Raw genomic sequence first — 17480 nt, forward strand, 5'->3', positions numbered from 1 at the left:
CACACACACACACACACACACACACACGTGAGCACTAAACTCTTCTGCTGCTGATTAAACGTCCTGCTTATTCTACAGTGCTGTTCTGTACTAGTAGTGCTTTAAGAATTCTCCTTTTCCAGTTTGTAAATTGTTTATCCTGTTGTTGTTGTGTTCAAACAACTCTTTCAAACTGTTTGTTGTTTGTTTGTTTCTTTTTTTGTGCTTTGTTGTATTTTCAGAGGGGCAACAGATGAAAAATACCGTCTTGTATTTATCAATTTGCACTGTCCTTTTCTAAATAAACTAAACTTTAAATTATAACTACAAAATGTCACACAGTGTAAAAATGTCAATAACTGTCTGCTGCTATTTTTTATTTTGACATGAAAGTAGATTTTTAAAATGTATTGCTATTGTAAAAAATGTTTAGCTGCATTTTTCTGGATTCTGGATCGATTTGATAATTTTGATGATTCATCTTTTCTTAATTTATACAATGAACTACAATTCCGTGAGAATTCGTTTTTATTTACTTATTTACATTTTATTGTTTGCAGCCAGAATCAACTTTATTCGATCACTGATCAGAAATCGGTGCTCTGTTGTTTTCCCCCGACGTCACGTCCAGGAAAATAAATCGAGTAGAGATCAGCTCAGCCGGAGGAGAGCAGATCGTGTGTCTGAAGCAAAGATGGTAACTATGAATTAAATCTGAACTACGCTCATTAGTCTAACACTGTATAACATGTCTACACTGTAAATAACTCACACAGTGTTCGTGACGTGTCATTTACTGTTTGAAACTAGAACGCGGGCTTATTTATTAACAGCAGGCTAACGTTAGCCGGCTAGCTTGTGGCTGCACTGTGAGTAAGCAAAACACCGACACTGTTAGCTAGCGTTAGCCGGCTAATGTTAGCTGCTTTGATAGCGGCTGAATGACTTGTGTCCACAGAAACGGTTCACTGCTAATTAATAGTATAGTTACTGACATTAGCGGCTGATAGTGTAACTGCGTTACTGATTGATTGGCTGCTAAACAGTTAGCAGGCTAACGCCGAGTAGCTAGCAGACGTTAGCGTCAAGTTAAAGTGTGAAGTCTTTACTTTCGTTTTCCTTCAGCTCAGCGGCCCTCACCTTCAGACTAATAACTCCTATTGTGAAGTCAATACATGTCGCGTTACTTCGTGTCGCTGCTCCCTGTCTGTAGTAATTCAACAAACTTTCCTACTGTCGGTTGTTATCCAGCTAATGTCAGCTAGCTTCCCGCAGGACGGAGGGTTTAGTGTCCCCGGCGCTGTGAACACCTGCTGATGCCTGAGTCTCTGTATCTGCACACAGAGCTGCACTCATGAATTATTCAGTCGTGTTTGTAATTTAAAGCCTGAGTCTAGAAGAGTCCAGGCTGCAGACAGACTCAGTCTGGTGTGTAGAGACAGGCTAACCGAGGAAGCCGCTCATAATGCAGGATAACTATGTAAGATCAGCTCATACATACATGTTGTTTCATGTTCCTCTAATGTCACTTTACATTATGGCTTCTTTTTCTTCCATTAGTTCCGCAACCAGTACGACAACGACGTGACGGTATGGAGCCCACAGGTCAGTCTCTGTTTCTTTATTAACCTCACAGTGTCAGTAACTGTGTCACGTCAGTGTCATGGAGATAACATGGAGATAACATGAGCGGTGTTGATGTTGGTGCAGGGCCGGATCCATCAGATCGAGTATGCCATGGAGGCAGTGAAACAAGGCTCTGCAACTGTAGGACTCAAATCCAAAACCCATGCAGTCCTGGTGGCTCTGAAGGTGAGGTCATTATCTCTCAGTATCTCTGCCTCCTGAAAACTTTCAACACTGTCGACTGCTCCTGTTGACAAATGCTTTACTTTGTTACCGTGCCAACCCCCGCCAGACAACAGGTCCGCACACAGTTTAGGCAACGTCAGGCTATGACATAGGTTAGAGCACAGGCTATGCGTTGACACAGAGCCTGTGCTGTAGGTACAGCACTGATTCAGTGCGGAAGCATAAATCTGGCTTCATGCTCCTACAGTAGCTGTGGGGGCACAAATCAAAACCAACAAAGAAACATAAGAAAACACCAAGGCAGCGGCTCACTTGTGGCTGTACAGCAAGGCCCTGTGTAGATTCCCCTCAGTTACAGGTCCACACCTGGTCAGGAAGCTCTCACAGCAGTGAGCCCACACTGTTAGCTCTGGGCAGGACGCCTCCCAGACACTGAACTCTTACCACAGCAAGAGGACCCATGGTTCCAGTCAGTGTAGCTCAGGTGACTTAGCATGGAAACATGGACTGGTGCACAGCTACACTGGGGTTTAGCCCCGGTGACACGTTTTACTCACCATACATGACGAGTAAAGCTTCAAGTAGAAATTGCTCCCTCCTGATGTTTACTATATCCAACTGAGTTTTTTATTTGGGAACAGTAAACCATGACTTAACTGTGTGATGTCATTGTTTAATGGAGCGTTTAAATATTAACAAACAGCTGATCATGTGTCAGATTCAGCAGCAGTCAGAGAACATCTGTTTGTGTGTCTCTGCAGAGAGCTCAGTCTGAACTGGCTGCTCACCAGAAGAAGATCCTCCATGTTGACAACCACATCGGCATCTCCATCGCTGGACTGACTGCTGATGCCAGACTGCTCTGGTAGGTCACTGACGCCTTGATGATTTTCAGTGAACCTGTGAATCTATAATATACAGTCAGGTCCATAATTATTTGGACAATGATACAGTTGTCATCATTTTGGCTCTGTACACCACCACAATGGGTTTTAAATGAAACAATGAATACCTGCTTAAAGTGCAGACTCTCAGCTTTCATTTAAGGCTTTTTTCAAAAATGTAGTATGAACCGTGTAGGAATGACAACCATTTCTTCACACAGTCCCCCGACTTTAAGGGCTCATAAGTATTTGGACAAACTAACATAATCATCAATTAAACAGTCAGTTTTAATACTTGGTTGCAAATCCTTTACAGTCAATGACTGCCTGAAGTGTTGGACACATAGGTATCATCAGATGCTGGGTTTCTTCCCTGGTGATGCTCTGCCAGCCCTTTACTGCAGCCGTCTGCACTTCCTGCTTGTGTTTTGGGTGTTTTGCCCTCAGTTTTGGCTTCAGCAAGAGAAACGCATGCTCAATTGGATTCAGGTCAGTTGATATGACTTGGCCATTGCACAACATTCCACTTCTTTGCCTTAAAAATGTCTTTGGTTGCTTTTGCAGTATGCTTCAGGTCATTGACTGTAAAGGATTTGCAACCAAGTATTAAAACTGACTGTTTAATTGATGATTATGTTAGTTTGTCCAAATACTTATGAGCCCTTAAAGTCGGGGGACTGTGTGAAGAAATGGTTGTCATTCCTATTCCTTCCATTGTTTCATTTAAAACCCATTGTGGTGGTGTACAGAGCCAAAATGATGACAACTGTATCATTGTCCAAATAATTATGGACCTGACTGTATAATAAGTGAAGAAGTTATCCTGACACCTTCTCCTCCACAGCAACTTCATGCGTCAGGAGTGCTTGGACTCAAGGTTTGTGTTCGACAGGCCCCTCCCCACATCTCGTCTCGTCTCTCTTATTGGCAGCAGTATCCTCACCTCTGGCAGCTTCAATCTCTGTTGTAAAAATGTTATTTTCTGTACACCACAGTCTCAGTTTTCCTTGTGTGAATACTCTGTGAAGTAAAATGAGAGTGAACCTTAACTGAACCTTCAGAAACCCAAATCCCGACACAGAGATATGGAAGGAGGCCGTACGGCGTCGGACTCCTCATTGCTGGCTATGATGTGAGTTTGCTCACTCAGATATTTTATTTATCTGCAGTGTTAATCTCCTATAAAAGAATAAAACTCGTACTGATTTAAAGTTTGACCGTATCTCTTGTTGTGTTGTCACGTGTTGTCCAGGACATGGGACCTCACATCTTCCAGACGTGCCCGTCAGCCAACTACTTTGACTGTAAAGCCATGTCCATCGGCGCGCGCTCTCAGTCTGCACGCACCTACCTGGAGAGGTTCATGGAGAAGTTCTCTGACTGTAAGATCAGCTGTATTTCACTTCACCTTGTTCTATCATATCAATATTCCTGCGTCTTTATTGGCGGGTTTCATTTCTTTTTGTTCCTGGATGTCCAGAAGAGGCGTCGTTAGTGCTATTAATAACACGTGTTACTGTCTGCTGTGTAAACGGTCTGTTAGTGTCATGAGATGACCGTTTGCTCATCAGTGATCTCATTTAGCAGCTTCACAGTTTAAACATGGGCGGCCTCAGTACCTGACAGTGTCCTCCGCCTGCTGACTAACAAGTGAAAATACTTAAAGATCATTTGTTGTCTTCAGGTAATCTGAATGAGCTGGTGCAGCACGGCCTGCGTGCTCTCAGAGAAACTCTTCCCACTGAGCAGGACCTCACCACCAAGGTACGCCAGCTGCCTCCTGTTCAACACTCTGCTACACAACAGACCACTCGTCTCTGTCTTCATTTGTGTCTTCAGTCATGCGCTCGTCCTGCCTGTGATAAAACTTGTGTCTGTCAGAGCAGTGAAACAGATGAGCGTCAAACTGGGGTTGTGGGATAAATGTGGGGCCACACCCGACTCAGCATCTTGTCAGTCGAAGGCTGACGACACAAACATTTTATGATATTTTCCTCTTTGTCCATATACAGTTTGAACTGGGTTCACTGGGACGTTCAGGGTGATGGTGGCTTCATGTGATATAGTAAACAAGCCAAGTTAACCCTCCAAACTAATGTGCGCTAACTATGTTAACGACGGATCAGAAATGTGCAGCAACACCTTTTGTAGACACAAGATATGAAACAAACTCAGACTCACCTGGGGTCTGTGTCTGCAGCTTCCTGTACTGGAGAGCAAAAGAATCATCAGGCAGCTGAGAGGTTACCAGTCTTTGAGTTTCAGGATGCAGCCTTAGATCAGTATGAATCCAACACCTCACCCAGCAGGTGAAATGAGGCTGAATCAAATCTACTCTTTCCAGTAAAATCAAAACTTAAGTTTCTATACACTGAATATTAATAACTTCATCAAAACAACTAAATCCACCCTAAATGAAGTGTAACCATGACAGATGCAGATTCAGTAAAACGATATGAAAGCCCAGCTGCAGTCAGCGCTGAGGATGATGTTGATCTTTTAAATGAAACACAACACAGGTCGTTTCTTATTTTCACTCGTCCGTCTTTCAGAACGTGTCCATCGGCATCGTGGGGAAGGACATGGAGTTTGTCATCTATGATGATGATGATGTTGCTCCGTTCCTGGAGGGACTGGAGGAGAGGCCACAGAGGAAGGTACTGTGTGAAGGATTTATTAATATCATCTTCCTGCTGTTTGTTTTCTTCTGTGTTTGTCTATCATGGATGTGATTGGTCCAAACTGGAGCTCTGTACCTGCTGAACACTGTTGGTTATATCAGATGTGACCTCAGTCCTCCGTGTCGTTAACCAGCGACACACAGTTAAAATATTCTCACATGTTGGGGGTCATGGGGGAAAAACAAGATTTCACTGTTGTTATTTGCTGAAGGACATTAAGTTATAATTTACAGGTGTGTCTGTTGAACGCAGATTTTCTGTTATTGATTTGTTAAACTGAATATTAATGTGAGTGTTGGACAGACTGATGTGTGTGTGTGTTTAAACCGCTCCTCTGTGTGTGTGTGTGTGTGTGTGTGTGTGTGTGTGTGTGTGTGTGTGTGTGTGTGTGTGTGTGTGTGTCAGGTCGCTCAGCCTGCAGATGAACCTCCCGCCGCCGGAGAGGCGCCTGACGAGCCCATGGAGCACTGAGACGTTCTGTTAGTTAACTTCCTGTCATCAGAGGGGGCGGGCACAAACCCAGGCCGACCTGACACTGAACTGTAACTCAGTAAATATGAGGGGGGGTGTTGTTGTTGTGACGTGCCACTCGCTGAACTGTCAATCCAAAATATTCTGCAAACATCAGTGTGATGTTGCTTTTGTATGAGCAGTCGACCATTATACAACTAATAAAGTCTTTTTTTGAATTATGCTGCAGCTCTTTATTAATTAAATCTTTCCTGTTTGAATTCACAATAATACTTGAGTGTTTGGATCAACAACACTGCAGCTGACAAACAAACAAACAATCTGATCCACTGCAGTGAAAATAAATCAATGTAAAACTCTTCAGGAGTTACAAGTGAACCCAGATCATTTTATTTAAAGTTACTCATAATATTTTAATCACTGATAAACACACAGGTCCCTTTTTCAACAGAGAAGAAATAAATTAAGTTTATAAAAGTAAAAATCTTTAAATAATTTAGAACCCAAAAACAGCAGGTTCGTTAAAAGCCTTAAATGTTGTCAGACAAGAGTCTGTTACTGTCAGGCAGGTTTTCTACAGGGCTGAACTTCATTGATATTACAGCTGCTGCATGATTTACAATATTAGAAGGCGAGAAACATTTTTGCATCATTATTTCTATTTTCTTTGTAAAATGCATGATTGAGGTGTGATTTGTGTGGAGCTCTGCACTGAGTCACGGTGATCTCTGAGCCTGCTGAAAATCATTTGTGGCCAGGACGTGTGCAGCACGACTATATTTGATTTAAAATGATATTTGACACATTTAACAAATGCTGTTCCTCCTGTGATGTGAAAATGACTTCAGCCACACTGATAACATTTAAAATGACCCTCGTCTTGTTCCCACTTTGTTGTCACTGAGTTTAAAACGACAGTCGTCAGATTTGTTCAGAGAAAGTTGAGAAAAGGTACAAACACCTCAGTAAACTGCAGCGATGTGAGTCATGTGACAACATGTCATCAGAGCTTCTTGTTATCGACCCATCTGAACTAAAACAGCGTCTGTCTGGTGTTCGTGAACTTCTTTGTACAGTAAGCATCTTGTGAAGCGTCCTGATTCAGACGTGTCTGCTCCTCATTTATAAATTTCAGAATGACATCTGATTTAAAGCTCCTGACGTGACGACTGAAGACATGAAATATAATAAATAACATTTCCTCAACAAAAACATACTCTGAAGTCCCAGGTGTGAGTGTGTGATGGGAGCAGCAGGTAATGAATCAGGTCCAGTACTGACTGAGGTCTGCAGCAGTGAACACAAAGCTCTATCTCTGTAGGGATCCTTTCATCATCAATGGATCCTTTAACTAAAGTTCCTCCTGCCTTCCTGCCATTAAAATATTATATATTAATATTATTTTCTACATAAATCTTTTAACCAATTCAGTCCTGATTATAACGACCAAAGATTAATTCATTTTCAGTGTTTCAACCCTTTAAACACCAGTTTGTTCACATGCTACTGTTGTTTTTGACTTGTTTACTGTAAACAAAATGCTCAGTGCAGTTCTTGATGGCCCCCATCAACAATGGTCCTGATGCAGTTTTATTGTTAGTGCAGTAAAGTGAAGGTGTGAACATCCCTGAGGTGAAACACTGCAGAGCTCTCAGCCTGTACTGGGACCAGTTTCACAAACTGTTGCTCCAGTCAGTCACCTGGAAACAGAAACATGGGAGACAGGGTCTAAACTTAGCGTTTACTGGATGTTTACATGATGCAGACTGATGTTGTTGTTGTTTGTGTTTGGAAGAGTTTTTATGAGGCTCCTGCTTTTGTTTCTTAAAGAGATACGACAAGTGTCAGAGCTGTTTCAGGAACATAAACTACACCTCTTTGTTTTCTGTCTGGAGGATGAAGCTGACATGAAGCTGACGTGAAGCTGACGTGAAGCTGACATGAAGCTGACGTGAAGCTGACGTGAAGCTGACATGAAGCTGACGTGAAGCTGACATGAAGCTGACGTGAAGCTGACGTGAAGCTGACTGAAGCTGACGTGAAGCTGACGTGAAGCTGACGTGAAGCTGATATGAAGCTGACGTGAAGCTGATATGAAGCTGACGTGAAGCTGACTGAAGCTGACGTGAAGCTGACGTGAAGCTGACTGAAGCTGACGTGAAGCTGACGTGAAGCTGACGTGAAGTTGACGTGAAGCTGATGTGAAGCTGACGTGAAGCTGACGTGAAGCTGACGTGAAGCTGATGTGAAGCTGACGTGAAGCTGACGTGAAGCTGACTGAAGCTGACGTGAAGCTGACGTGAAGCTGACGTGAAGCTGACTGAAGCTGACGTGAAGCTGACGTGAAGCTGACGTGAAGCTGATATGAAGCTGACGTGAAGCTGATATGAAGCTGACGTGAAGCTGACGTGAAGCTGACGTGAAGCTGACTGAAGTTGACGTGAAGCTGATGTGAAGCTGACGTGAAGCTGACGTGAAGCTGACGTGAAGCTGACTGAAGCTGACGTGAAGCTGACGTGAAGCTGATATAAAACTGTCCTGTTCTCACATTTTCTCACTGACTCACTTCAAGTAAAGAGAAACAAAGCCGGCAACACACGTTCATGTGTTCACCACCTCTCATGCTCCTCCTGCCTGTCTGATGGAGACAGGTTCAGACTCAGGTTCAGATTTAAAAGAAGACGCAGCAGCCGTCCTCACAGACAGCCGGCTGGAGTTCAGTCCTGTCGGAGTCAATGTGAAGCTTTCTTCGCTCTCCTCCTCTTGTTCCTCTGCCTCACGGCGCCGCAGGAAGTGTCGGTCTCCGTGGTTCTGCTGAGGTCCTCCATCTTCTCCTGCTCCATCATGGACGTCATCTTCAGAGTGAGCTCCAGCTCCTTCAGGACAGCAGCCAGATCCTCCTCTGGGACGCCCAGGTCGATGTCACGTGCTCCCTCCGTGTGTTCATTCACGTTCACCCTGTCCTTTAGATCTCCCTCTGATGTCACATCCTCTTCGCTTCCTGCTGTCAGATCAGACTCTCTGTCTCTGTTCAGGTTCTCCGCTCCGTCAGCAGCCTGTCCTCCACCTGTAACATCCTCAGGAAGGTCGTCTCCGTCAGCCTGCATCCTCTCCGTCTCTGTCTCCGTCTGTGGATGGCGGTGCTGCTGACCGTGATGACAGCAGCAGTGGGGGCGTTCCCACAGCTGCTGACGCTCCTCGCCATAATCTGCACGGACGTCACAGAAACATTTCATCAGTCACAAACTGATCAGCAGATCACAGATCAATGAATCGACCACTTCTTACTCCTCAGACCTGCTGATACATCTTTAGTCAGAGATGGAATGTAACTAAGTACATTTACTCAGGTACTTTACTTTCTATTGCACACAACTTTCTCCTCCTCCTCCTCCTCCTCCTCATCTTCATCTCACCTCTTCATGCCGTACTTTTTACTGCACTACCTGTCTGACAGTTTTCAGGATCACATTGATTTTGTGATCAACTGAAGGATGAAGAGTTCCTGTGTGCGCTGCTCCTGAAGCTAAAACAATCCTGTTGGAACGTGCCATGGTCTCATGGACAGACCTGAACAGAATCTGCAGGGTTTTTAATAGTTTTCAACACTGATCTAAAATGAAAAATATGCTGAATGTTTTTTGGGTTGTTGTTTTTTTTTTTTTGCTGGTAATGTGATCGACAACATTCATTTATGGTAACAACCGTTTTTGAACCCCCTCAACAATTGATCCCAATCCAGTCAGTAAATGCACCTCTGTCATTTTTCCAGGAACAAGTTGAAGCTATCCACAGAGACCTGTCCACTCCTCCATCTCCTCCTCCTCCCAACCTTTGCCCTCCCTCAACCTGCCTACCTCTCTCAGTTCACCCCAGTCTCCCTCACAGACTAACCTGTTCTCATGGCGGGAATGAAAGCTGCCACTTGCACCCTGGACCCTATCCCATCCCATCTCATCAAGGCCTGCCTTCACACTTTATCGCCGCTCATCACAACAATAAGTAACTCCTCCCTTTCTACTGGCTCTCTCCCACTCTCCCTCAAACTTGCTGCTGTCACCCCCATCTTAAAAAAGCCTGGACTCAATCCTGACATCACGAACACCTACAGACCCATCTCCAACCTCCCTTTCCATCAAAACTTCTGGAGTGTGCTGTTGCTTCATGACTTAAAGCCCACCTCAATCTCTGCCAATAACCTCTATGAATCATTCCAGTCTGGTGTCCGTTCCCAGCACAGCACTGAATCTGCCCTCCTCAAAGTCTCAAATGACCTTCTCCTCTCCTCTGATGCCGGCAAACTCAACATGCTCCTACTACTTGACCTGAGTGCAGCATTCGACGCCATCGACCACTCCGTCCTTCTCTCCCGCCTTGAAACCGCTCTTAACATCACCAGCACTGCTCTCTCCTGGTTAACTCCTACCTCTCCGACAGACACCACTTCATCAGCATAAACAATTGCAAATCCCCCACTGCTCCCCGCTTCCAAGGTGTTCCCCAAGGTTCAGTAATCGGCTCCCTCCTCTTCATCCTGTACATTCTCCCCCTCAGTCACATAATCCGCCGTCATCATGGACATCAGTTTCACTGCTTTGCTGATGACAATCAGCTCCATATCTCCAACAGAGCCATCACTGCCGCTGCTCGCTCCACCCTCAACAACTGCATCACTTAAATCAAATCCTAGCTGCAAACCGACTTCCTCAAACTTAACTGTGACAAATCCGAAGTCCTCATCATCATCATCATCATCATCATCATCATCGGCCCCAAATTTCTCATCAAATCCACCCATAACTTCTCCGTCTCCATCGACAGCTCCACTCTGCTCTCCTCATGTCCGTAACCTTGGTGTCATCTTTGATCAACCCTCTCTTTTGACTAACACATCAAACACATCATCAAATCAGCCTTCTTCCATCTCAGAAACATCACCCTCCTCCGTCCAACTCTCATTCATGCATTCATCACCTCCAGACTGGACACCAGCAACAGTCTCCTCTACGGTTCATCATCCAAAACCCTCAAGAAACTTCAGTATATCCAGAATTCTGCTGCTCGTCTTCTCACACACCCGTGACCACCTCACCCCCGTCCTTCATAACCTCCTCTGGCTCCCCGTCCCCCAACATATCCACCTCAAACTCCTCATCATTACTTTCTAAGCTCTCCACACCCTGCCCTCCTTTCATTGTCTTGTTTGTATGATTTTTATTAATGAATCCCAGGCTCTGATTGGTTTAAAGGCGTCTCAGTTGTTTTGGGTCAGTGGTGGAGTTTTGAGTTCTGCAGGTGCAGATTCTGTACGGACCTGATCATAGAACATGCTGCAGAGCTGTAGATTAAACTGCAGGAAATGACACATTAATGCAGCAGGAATATTCATCCACAGATATTCTGAGTGCAGGACTTTAAATGTAGTGGAGTATTTCACAGTGTGGTATTAGTACTTTGGCTTCTGACTACTTCTTCCACCACTAATGAAGTGTTTGTCACCTCGTTCAATCCAGGAACTTTGAGTTGCAACAGATGAACATGATGTTGTCAGTATTTGTCAGCTGATACTGCGTCTCAAGTCCTGAGACTATAAATCTGGATATAATCTTTGTTTACAACTGAAACTAAAACTACAGCTCATCATGTGGAACAAACACAAATTCAGACTTCCTGTCGTCCAGGAAGCCGCTGGTTTCACTTAATGCAGATACAGAACCAAAATAACTTCAGTAAACCATCACAGAGCTTCACCGTGCTGCTGCTCTCAGTCTGTAGACGATCTGAGATACTTTGAGATTTAACATCAGAAATGTCTCTGACTCTGCCTGAGACGCTTCATCAGGGAGCAGCGACTATGTCTGTGCACGATCATGTACCTTCCCAGTCCTCCTGGCTCTTCTTCTCTGGTGCTATGTTGTCCACCAGCTGGCCCTCCTGCATCACTCGAGTGATCTCAGTCAGCTGCTGCAGGAGACTCTCCTCCTGATCCGCTGTCACCCCTTTCACCCTGAAACACACGGAGAACACTGAAGCACCCTGAACGTCCTCCACTCCTCGGCTGTAACAGCTAACAGACTGTACATATACACATTTAACCCATGTTACGTTTCTCTGCTGATCAGCTGATGGAGTTTTGGTTGCTGATCAGTTTGACTTTTCTTTTTCTTTTTTTATACTCCTTTAATATCACCGAGGATTTTCTGATCTGTAACTTTGCCTCATGGAGAGCTGGGTGTGTTTAAGGAGGGAGAAATACAGTCCGTTCTGTGTGTCTGAACACTGAGGGGAATAAAACCAAATACACACAGAAATAAAAAGTCACTTTAGAGTCAATAATATTTCTATATTTTCCAATATTTGTCACATGTTAGTGACATGTCTCAGTTGTTCTGTAACATAAATGTCGCTCAGTTTTTTCTGTACACTCAGAGGTTGCTGGAGACTCTTTTCTTCACTCAGCTGTTTCCTGCTTATTACTGTATCTGTAATAAATATCTGTCCTGATTTATTTGAATTTTCCAGCTCAGTATTTGTGAAGATAACATATGAGAAAAGAGCAGGTGTCAAACATGGTCGTAAAGCTCTGAAAGGAATAAAAGGAATCAAAACTCTGAGCCGACTGGAGTTCATTCATGAGAGATGATCATGTGACAGGGTGAGAACAAACTGCAGACAGGATGGGAGCGTCGTGTTCGTCTCTATCTCCGCTGTAGAAAAGATGATTTCAGACATTTAATTAAATAATGAGCTCCATTAAAGGAGTGGCTCCTGTCAGGAGGGGCGGGGCTATGACATGACTCCACCCACCTGTCAGGACTGTGGTGGGCGTTAGAAACGATGTTCTCCATCACCAGCTCTGTCTCCCTCAGTTTGTCCTGCAGCTGCGCCAACTCAAAGTCGGCTGGAGAAGAAACCAGGACAGAAACAAGTTTGAAGACAAACACAGATTAAACAGATTGAAATCCGACCACCACACAGACGATACAGCTGCGGCCTGTAGGGACGAAGCATTTCATTAAGGTTTAAGAGAGCTGAGGACATTCTGACTCTTCATCAGTGGAACACATTCAGATGGTTTTTATCTTGAATGAGATGAGAAATGTTTCAGTGTAAGTGACGCTGATACTCACTGATCTTTCTCTTCATGTTCTCTGAGCGAACTGAAGGAAACCTGCTCTCTGATGGTTTGTTGTTCCCCTTCGACGTGATCTGACACACAGACACACACACACACACACAGACACACACACACAGACAGACAGAGACAGACAGACAGTAACAGGATTAAAACACATCACAGCTCATCCCCCAGCAGAGTGTGTCCAACACCAAACTGTTTCTGTCACAGGAACACGTCTGCTCTCTGGAGTCAAACCTCTCAGTGATCTGAATATATGTTTATCTATGTTTATATGTCTGGTTGTGAGTTTGACTGCTGCCTGGACGTGAGCAGAACGAATAAAAAGATTAAATGAAAACTTAAAGATCCTGAGAACATTTTAAACTGACTCTGTGTCCACAGTGTGTGATGAACGCAGTGGTCTGCTGAGTGTGCGACGTCTGACCTTGAACAGGATGTAGAGGATGTAGAGAAGGATCCCGAAACCGTACACGGGGATGATCTGTCCCGCCAGGTTGGACTTCCCTCCCGTCCCGGCTCCTGTCCCTGCTCCCTTGGCTCTGGCTATGGCCTCAGAGTTATGAGCTCTGGAGAAACTGGAGCCGGCGGCCCGCTGACCTCGACCCTCCGGCGCCATCTGACGGTGCATCATGGGAGGGAAGTGACCTGAGCCTGCAGGAGGAGACGATATGAGGAGGGGGAGGAGTCAGTGGAGGGGCCACAGGTGCCAACTGGCACCTGAGCTGCAGCTCTGTGTACCTAATAAACTGGCACCTCAGCTGTAGCTCTGTGTACCTAATAAACTGGCACCTGAGCTGCAGCTCTGTGTACCTAATAAACTGGCACCTGAGCTGCAGCTCTGTGTACCTAATAAACTGGCACCTCGGCTGCAGCTCTGTGTACCTAATAAACTGGCACCTGAGCTGCAGCTCTGTGTACCTAATAAACTGGCACCTGAGCTGCAGCTCTGTGTACCTAATAAACTGGCACCTGAGCTGCAGCTCTGTGTACCTAATAAACTGGCACCTGAGCTGCAACTCTGTGTACCTAATAAACTGGCACCTCGGCTGCAGCTCTGTGTACCTAATAAACTGGCACCTGAGCTGCAGCTCTGTGTACCTAATAAACTGGCACCTGAGCTGCAGCTCTGTGTACCTAATAAACTGGCACCTGAGCTGTAGCTCTGTGTACCTAATAAACTGGCACCTGAGCTGCAGCTCTGTGTACCTAATAAACTGGCACCTGAGCTGCAGCTCTGTGTACCTAATAAACTGGCACCTGAGCTGTAGCTCTGTGTACCTAATAAACTGGCACCTGAGCTGCAGCTCTGTGTACCTAATAAACTGGCACCTGAGCTGCAGCTCTGTGTACCTAATAAACTGGCACCTCGGCTGCAGCTCTGTGTACCTAATAAACTGGCACCTGAGCTGCAGCTCTGTGTACCTAATAAACTGGCACCTCGGCTGTAGCTCTGTGTACCTAATAAACTGGCACCTGAGCTGCAGCTCTGTGTACCTAATAAACTGGCACCTGAGCTGTACCTCTGTGTACCTAATAAACTGGCACCTGAGCTGTAGCTCTGTGTACCTAATAAACTGGCACCTGAGGTGCAGCTCTGTGTACCTAATAAACTGGCACCTCGGCTGCAGCTCTGTGTACCTAATAAACTGGCACCTGAGCTGCAGCTCTGTGTACCTAATAAACTGGCACCTGAGCTGCAGCTCTGTGTACCTAATAAACTGGCACCTCGGCTGCAGCTCTGTGTACCTAATAAACTGGCACCTGAGCTGTAGCTCTGTGTACCTAATAAACTGGCACCTGAGCTGTAGCTCTGTGTACCTAATAAACTGGCACCTGAGCTGCAGCTCTGTGTACCTAATAAACTGGCACCTCGGCTGCAGCTCTGTGTACCTAATAAACTGGCACCTCGGCTGCAGCTCTGTGTACCTAATAAACTGGCACCTCGGCTGCAGCTCTGTGTACCTAATAAACTGGCACCTGAGCTGTAGCTCTGTGTACCTAATAAACTGGCACCTGAGCTGTAGCTCTGTGTACCTAATAAACTGGCACCTGAGCTGCAGCTCTGTGTACCTAATAAACTGGCACCTGAGCTGCAGCTCTGTGTACCTAATAAACTGGCACCTCGGCTGCAGCTCTGTGTACCTAATAAACTGGCACCTGAGCTGCAGCTCTGTGTACCTAATAAACTGGCACCTGAGCTGTAGCTCTGTGTACCTAATAAACTGGCACCTGAGCTGTAGCTCTGTGTACCTAATAAACTGGCACCTGAGCTGTAGCTCTGTGTACCTAATAAACTGGCACCTGAGCTGTAGCTCTGTGTACCTAATAAACTGGCACCTGAGCTGTAGCTCTGTGTACCTAATAAACTGGCACCTGAGCTGTAGCTCTGTGTACCTAATAAACTGGCACCTGAGCTGCAGCTCTGTGTACCTAATAAACTGGCACCTCGGCTACAGCTCTGTGTACCTAATAAACTGGCACCTGAGCTGCAGCTCTGTGTACCTAATAAACTGGCACCTCGGCTACAGCTCTGTGTACCTAATAAACTGGCACCTGAGCTGTAGCTCTGTGTACCTAATAAACTGGCACCTCGGCTGCAGCTCTGTGTACCTAATAAACTGGCACCTCGGCTGCAGCTCTGTGTACCTAATAAACTGACTCTGTTGTTGTCTCTGTTTGTCGCCCTCTTCAGGGAGGAAAGTGTAACTGCAGGGTGAAACACCAGCAGGTGATGTTCAGTATCAAATAAAAACATTTAAATAATAATCTGAGGACACACCTGACCAGCTCAGGATGTACACACGCGCACACACACACGCACACACACAGGTAAGAAGTGACGCACCGTCCGGCCGCTCCGCAGCATCCTTCCTGCCTCGCGACAGCAGCATTTTGGGCAGCAGCAGCGCGACGCAGAGCACGAGACACGTCGCGAGGGTGACCTTCTGAAACGTTGACATGGCCATACCGACAGGTGAGCCTCCAGGTGAGCGTGCTGATGATGTGTGACCGTTTTACGGTGAGATAACGGGGCAGACGGCGGCTCGGTGAGTCTCATCCAGCCGTTTACTTCCTGATTGACCCGAGGACCGGAAGTGAGCCGCAGCTGTAACGGAAGTGATTCACCACCGGGTGGCGCCAAAGTACCGTCAAATTAATGTAATGTAATGTTTATACATTTATTATTATTATTATTGATGATGATAATAATAATAATAATAATAATAAACAAAAACAAAAAGTTTTGTAATAGTATCCCATTCATAAATCAAAATTTATTCTAATTCAGAATGTCAAAAATAAAAATTAGAATCTAATTATAAACTTTATTTTCAATAATATAATTTATGGAGCACATTTTATAGTTTTCCTGTTTTCTTGTTTTATTTTGTTCCTTGTGGATTTGCAAACCTTCCTGTGAGCACAGGTGTGGATGTGACAGGAGCTGGACCACCTGTGCAGCCAGGTGCCGCCTCATGCTCCCAGTAGTGACACAGACACTAGCAGGAGGCCAAACTAGAGAAGAAGGATGGGGAGAGAGACACTGTCTGTGGACACCACATGTAAAACCATTTCCTGTTTATCTCTTTGATTTGACCCAAAGCAGCTGAAACTGATTCACAGTCACTGGACTGATTCCTAAAGTTTAACTGACTTCCTGTCAGACTGGGACCATTAATGCTCCCTTCAGGTTATTGAGCAGAGTATATGAACATAATCTTTTTAAATATCAACCTCTGGTTAGGCCCAACCCACTTTAGATTTTAACCCCGTCCCCTTGGAGTACAGATACAGATCATTTAGTTGGTTGAACAGACACAGACACAGACACAGATACAGATAATGGTGTACTCACTCATCCCAATGAAAACCATATCAGACAAACTCTTATTTTGTATATGTCCAATAAACTGTCCTGAGGGGAGAGTTAGGTCACTTCCTCCCTCTGATGTCACTCACGACAAATAATGAGTTCACAAACTGAAATTAAAATTCACTTTAATTAGTTAAGAAGAAAAAAACAGTTTGAGATCAGAGTGAAAACTGAAGTGTGTCGGGTTCAAAGCTCCGTTCAGTCCAGTCCTCAGAGAGACGAAGGACCTGGAGCTGTATTTACACCTGTGAACATGTCGGAGTTTGTTTTGGTGGGCGGAGTCGACCACAGAGGAGGACGGCGTTCAGAGCGACCTGACAGTCAGAGACAGGCTCAGTATTTCTCTCTGTGACGGATGACTTGTTCCCTCCATCCACCTGGTGTGTAATTTCCACTCTGGTGAACAGACTCTTCAGATTATTATGTGTTCAATGTTAAAATAAAAAAGAAAACGAAGGGCCGAAGCATCTTCATCCACATCAAACATCCTCCTCATCCTCACGTCCCGGTCGACCTCTGGCCCGTCTGAAATGTTTCCACGCAGCTCGATAACAAAGAGTTCAGTCAGAGGAAACACGTCTGAAACAGGAAACTGATGAAGACTCTGCTGCTGTGAGCTTCATCGTCCAGCTGGCTCT

The 17480-nt window shown here is 45.2% G+C and overlaps 3 protein-coding genes across 3 annotated transcripts in view; 1 reads left to right on the forward strand and 2 right to left on the reverse strand.

Moving 5' to 3' along the window:
• The first annotated feature begins 602 nt into the window (after positions 1 to 602).
• psma1 (proteasome 20S subunit alpha 1) lies at positions 603 to 6048 on the forward strand. The gene is made up of 10 exons (XM_033633966.2): positions 603 to 676; positions 1540 to 1584; positions 1690 to 1791; positions 2553 to 2656; positions 3520 to 3608; positions 3737 to 3807; positions 3928 to 4057; positions 4360 to 4439; positions 5228 to 5332; positions 5762 to 6048. Exons 1-10 carry the CDS (start codon positions 674 to 676, stop codon positions 5825 to 5827), a joined length of 795 nt encoding a protein of 264 aa, XP_033489857.1. The 5' UTR covers positions 603 to 673; the 3' UTR covers positions 5828 to 6048.
• ric3b (RIC3 acetylcholine receptor chaperone b) lies at positions 6038 to 16049 on the reverse strand. The gene is made up of 6 exons (XM_033634664.2): positions 15814 to 16049; positions 13393 to 13619; positions 12958 to 13036; positions 12635 to 12728; positions 11704 to 11834; positions 6038 to 9035 (listed from the first exon to the last, which is right to left on the reverse strand). Exons 1-6 carry the CDS (start codon positions 15932 to 15934, stop codon positions 8560 to 8562), a joined length of 1128 nt encoding a protein of 375 aa, XP_033490555.2. The 5' UTR covers positions 15935 to 16049; the 3' UTR covers positions 6038 to 8559.
• A 901-nt stretch (positions 16050 to 16950) lies between these two features.
• LOC117262822 (rhombotin-1-like) overlaps positions 16951 to 17480 on the reverse strand; it is a 25872-nt gene continuing 25342 nt past the window's right edge. The window contains exon 5 of the mRNA XM_033635974.2: positions 16951 to 17480. This exon is cut by the window's right edge and continues 18 nt beyond it. The gene's annotated coding sequence lies outside the window, so the exon portion shown is untranslated.

Source organism: Epinephelus lanceolatus, chromosome 5, assembly GCF_041903045.1.
Source record: "Epinephelus lanceolatus isolate andai-2023 chromosome 5, ASM4190304v1, whole genome shotgun sequence".
Classification (NCBI taxonomy): Eukaryota; Metazoa; Chordata; class Actinopteri; order Perciformes; family Serranidae; genus Epinephelus; species Epinephelus lanceolatus.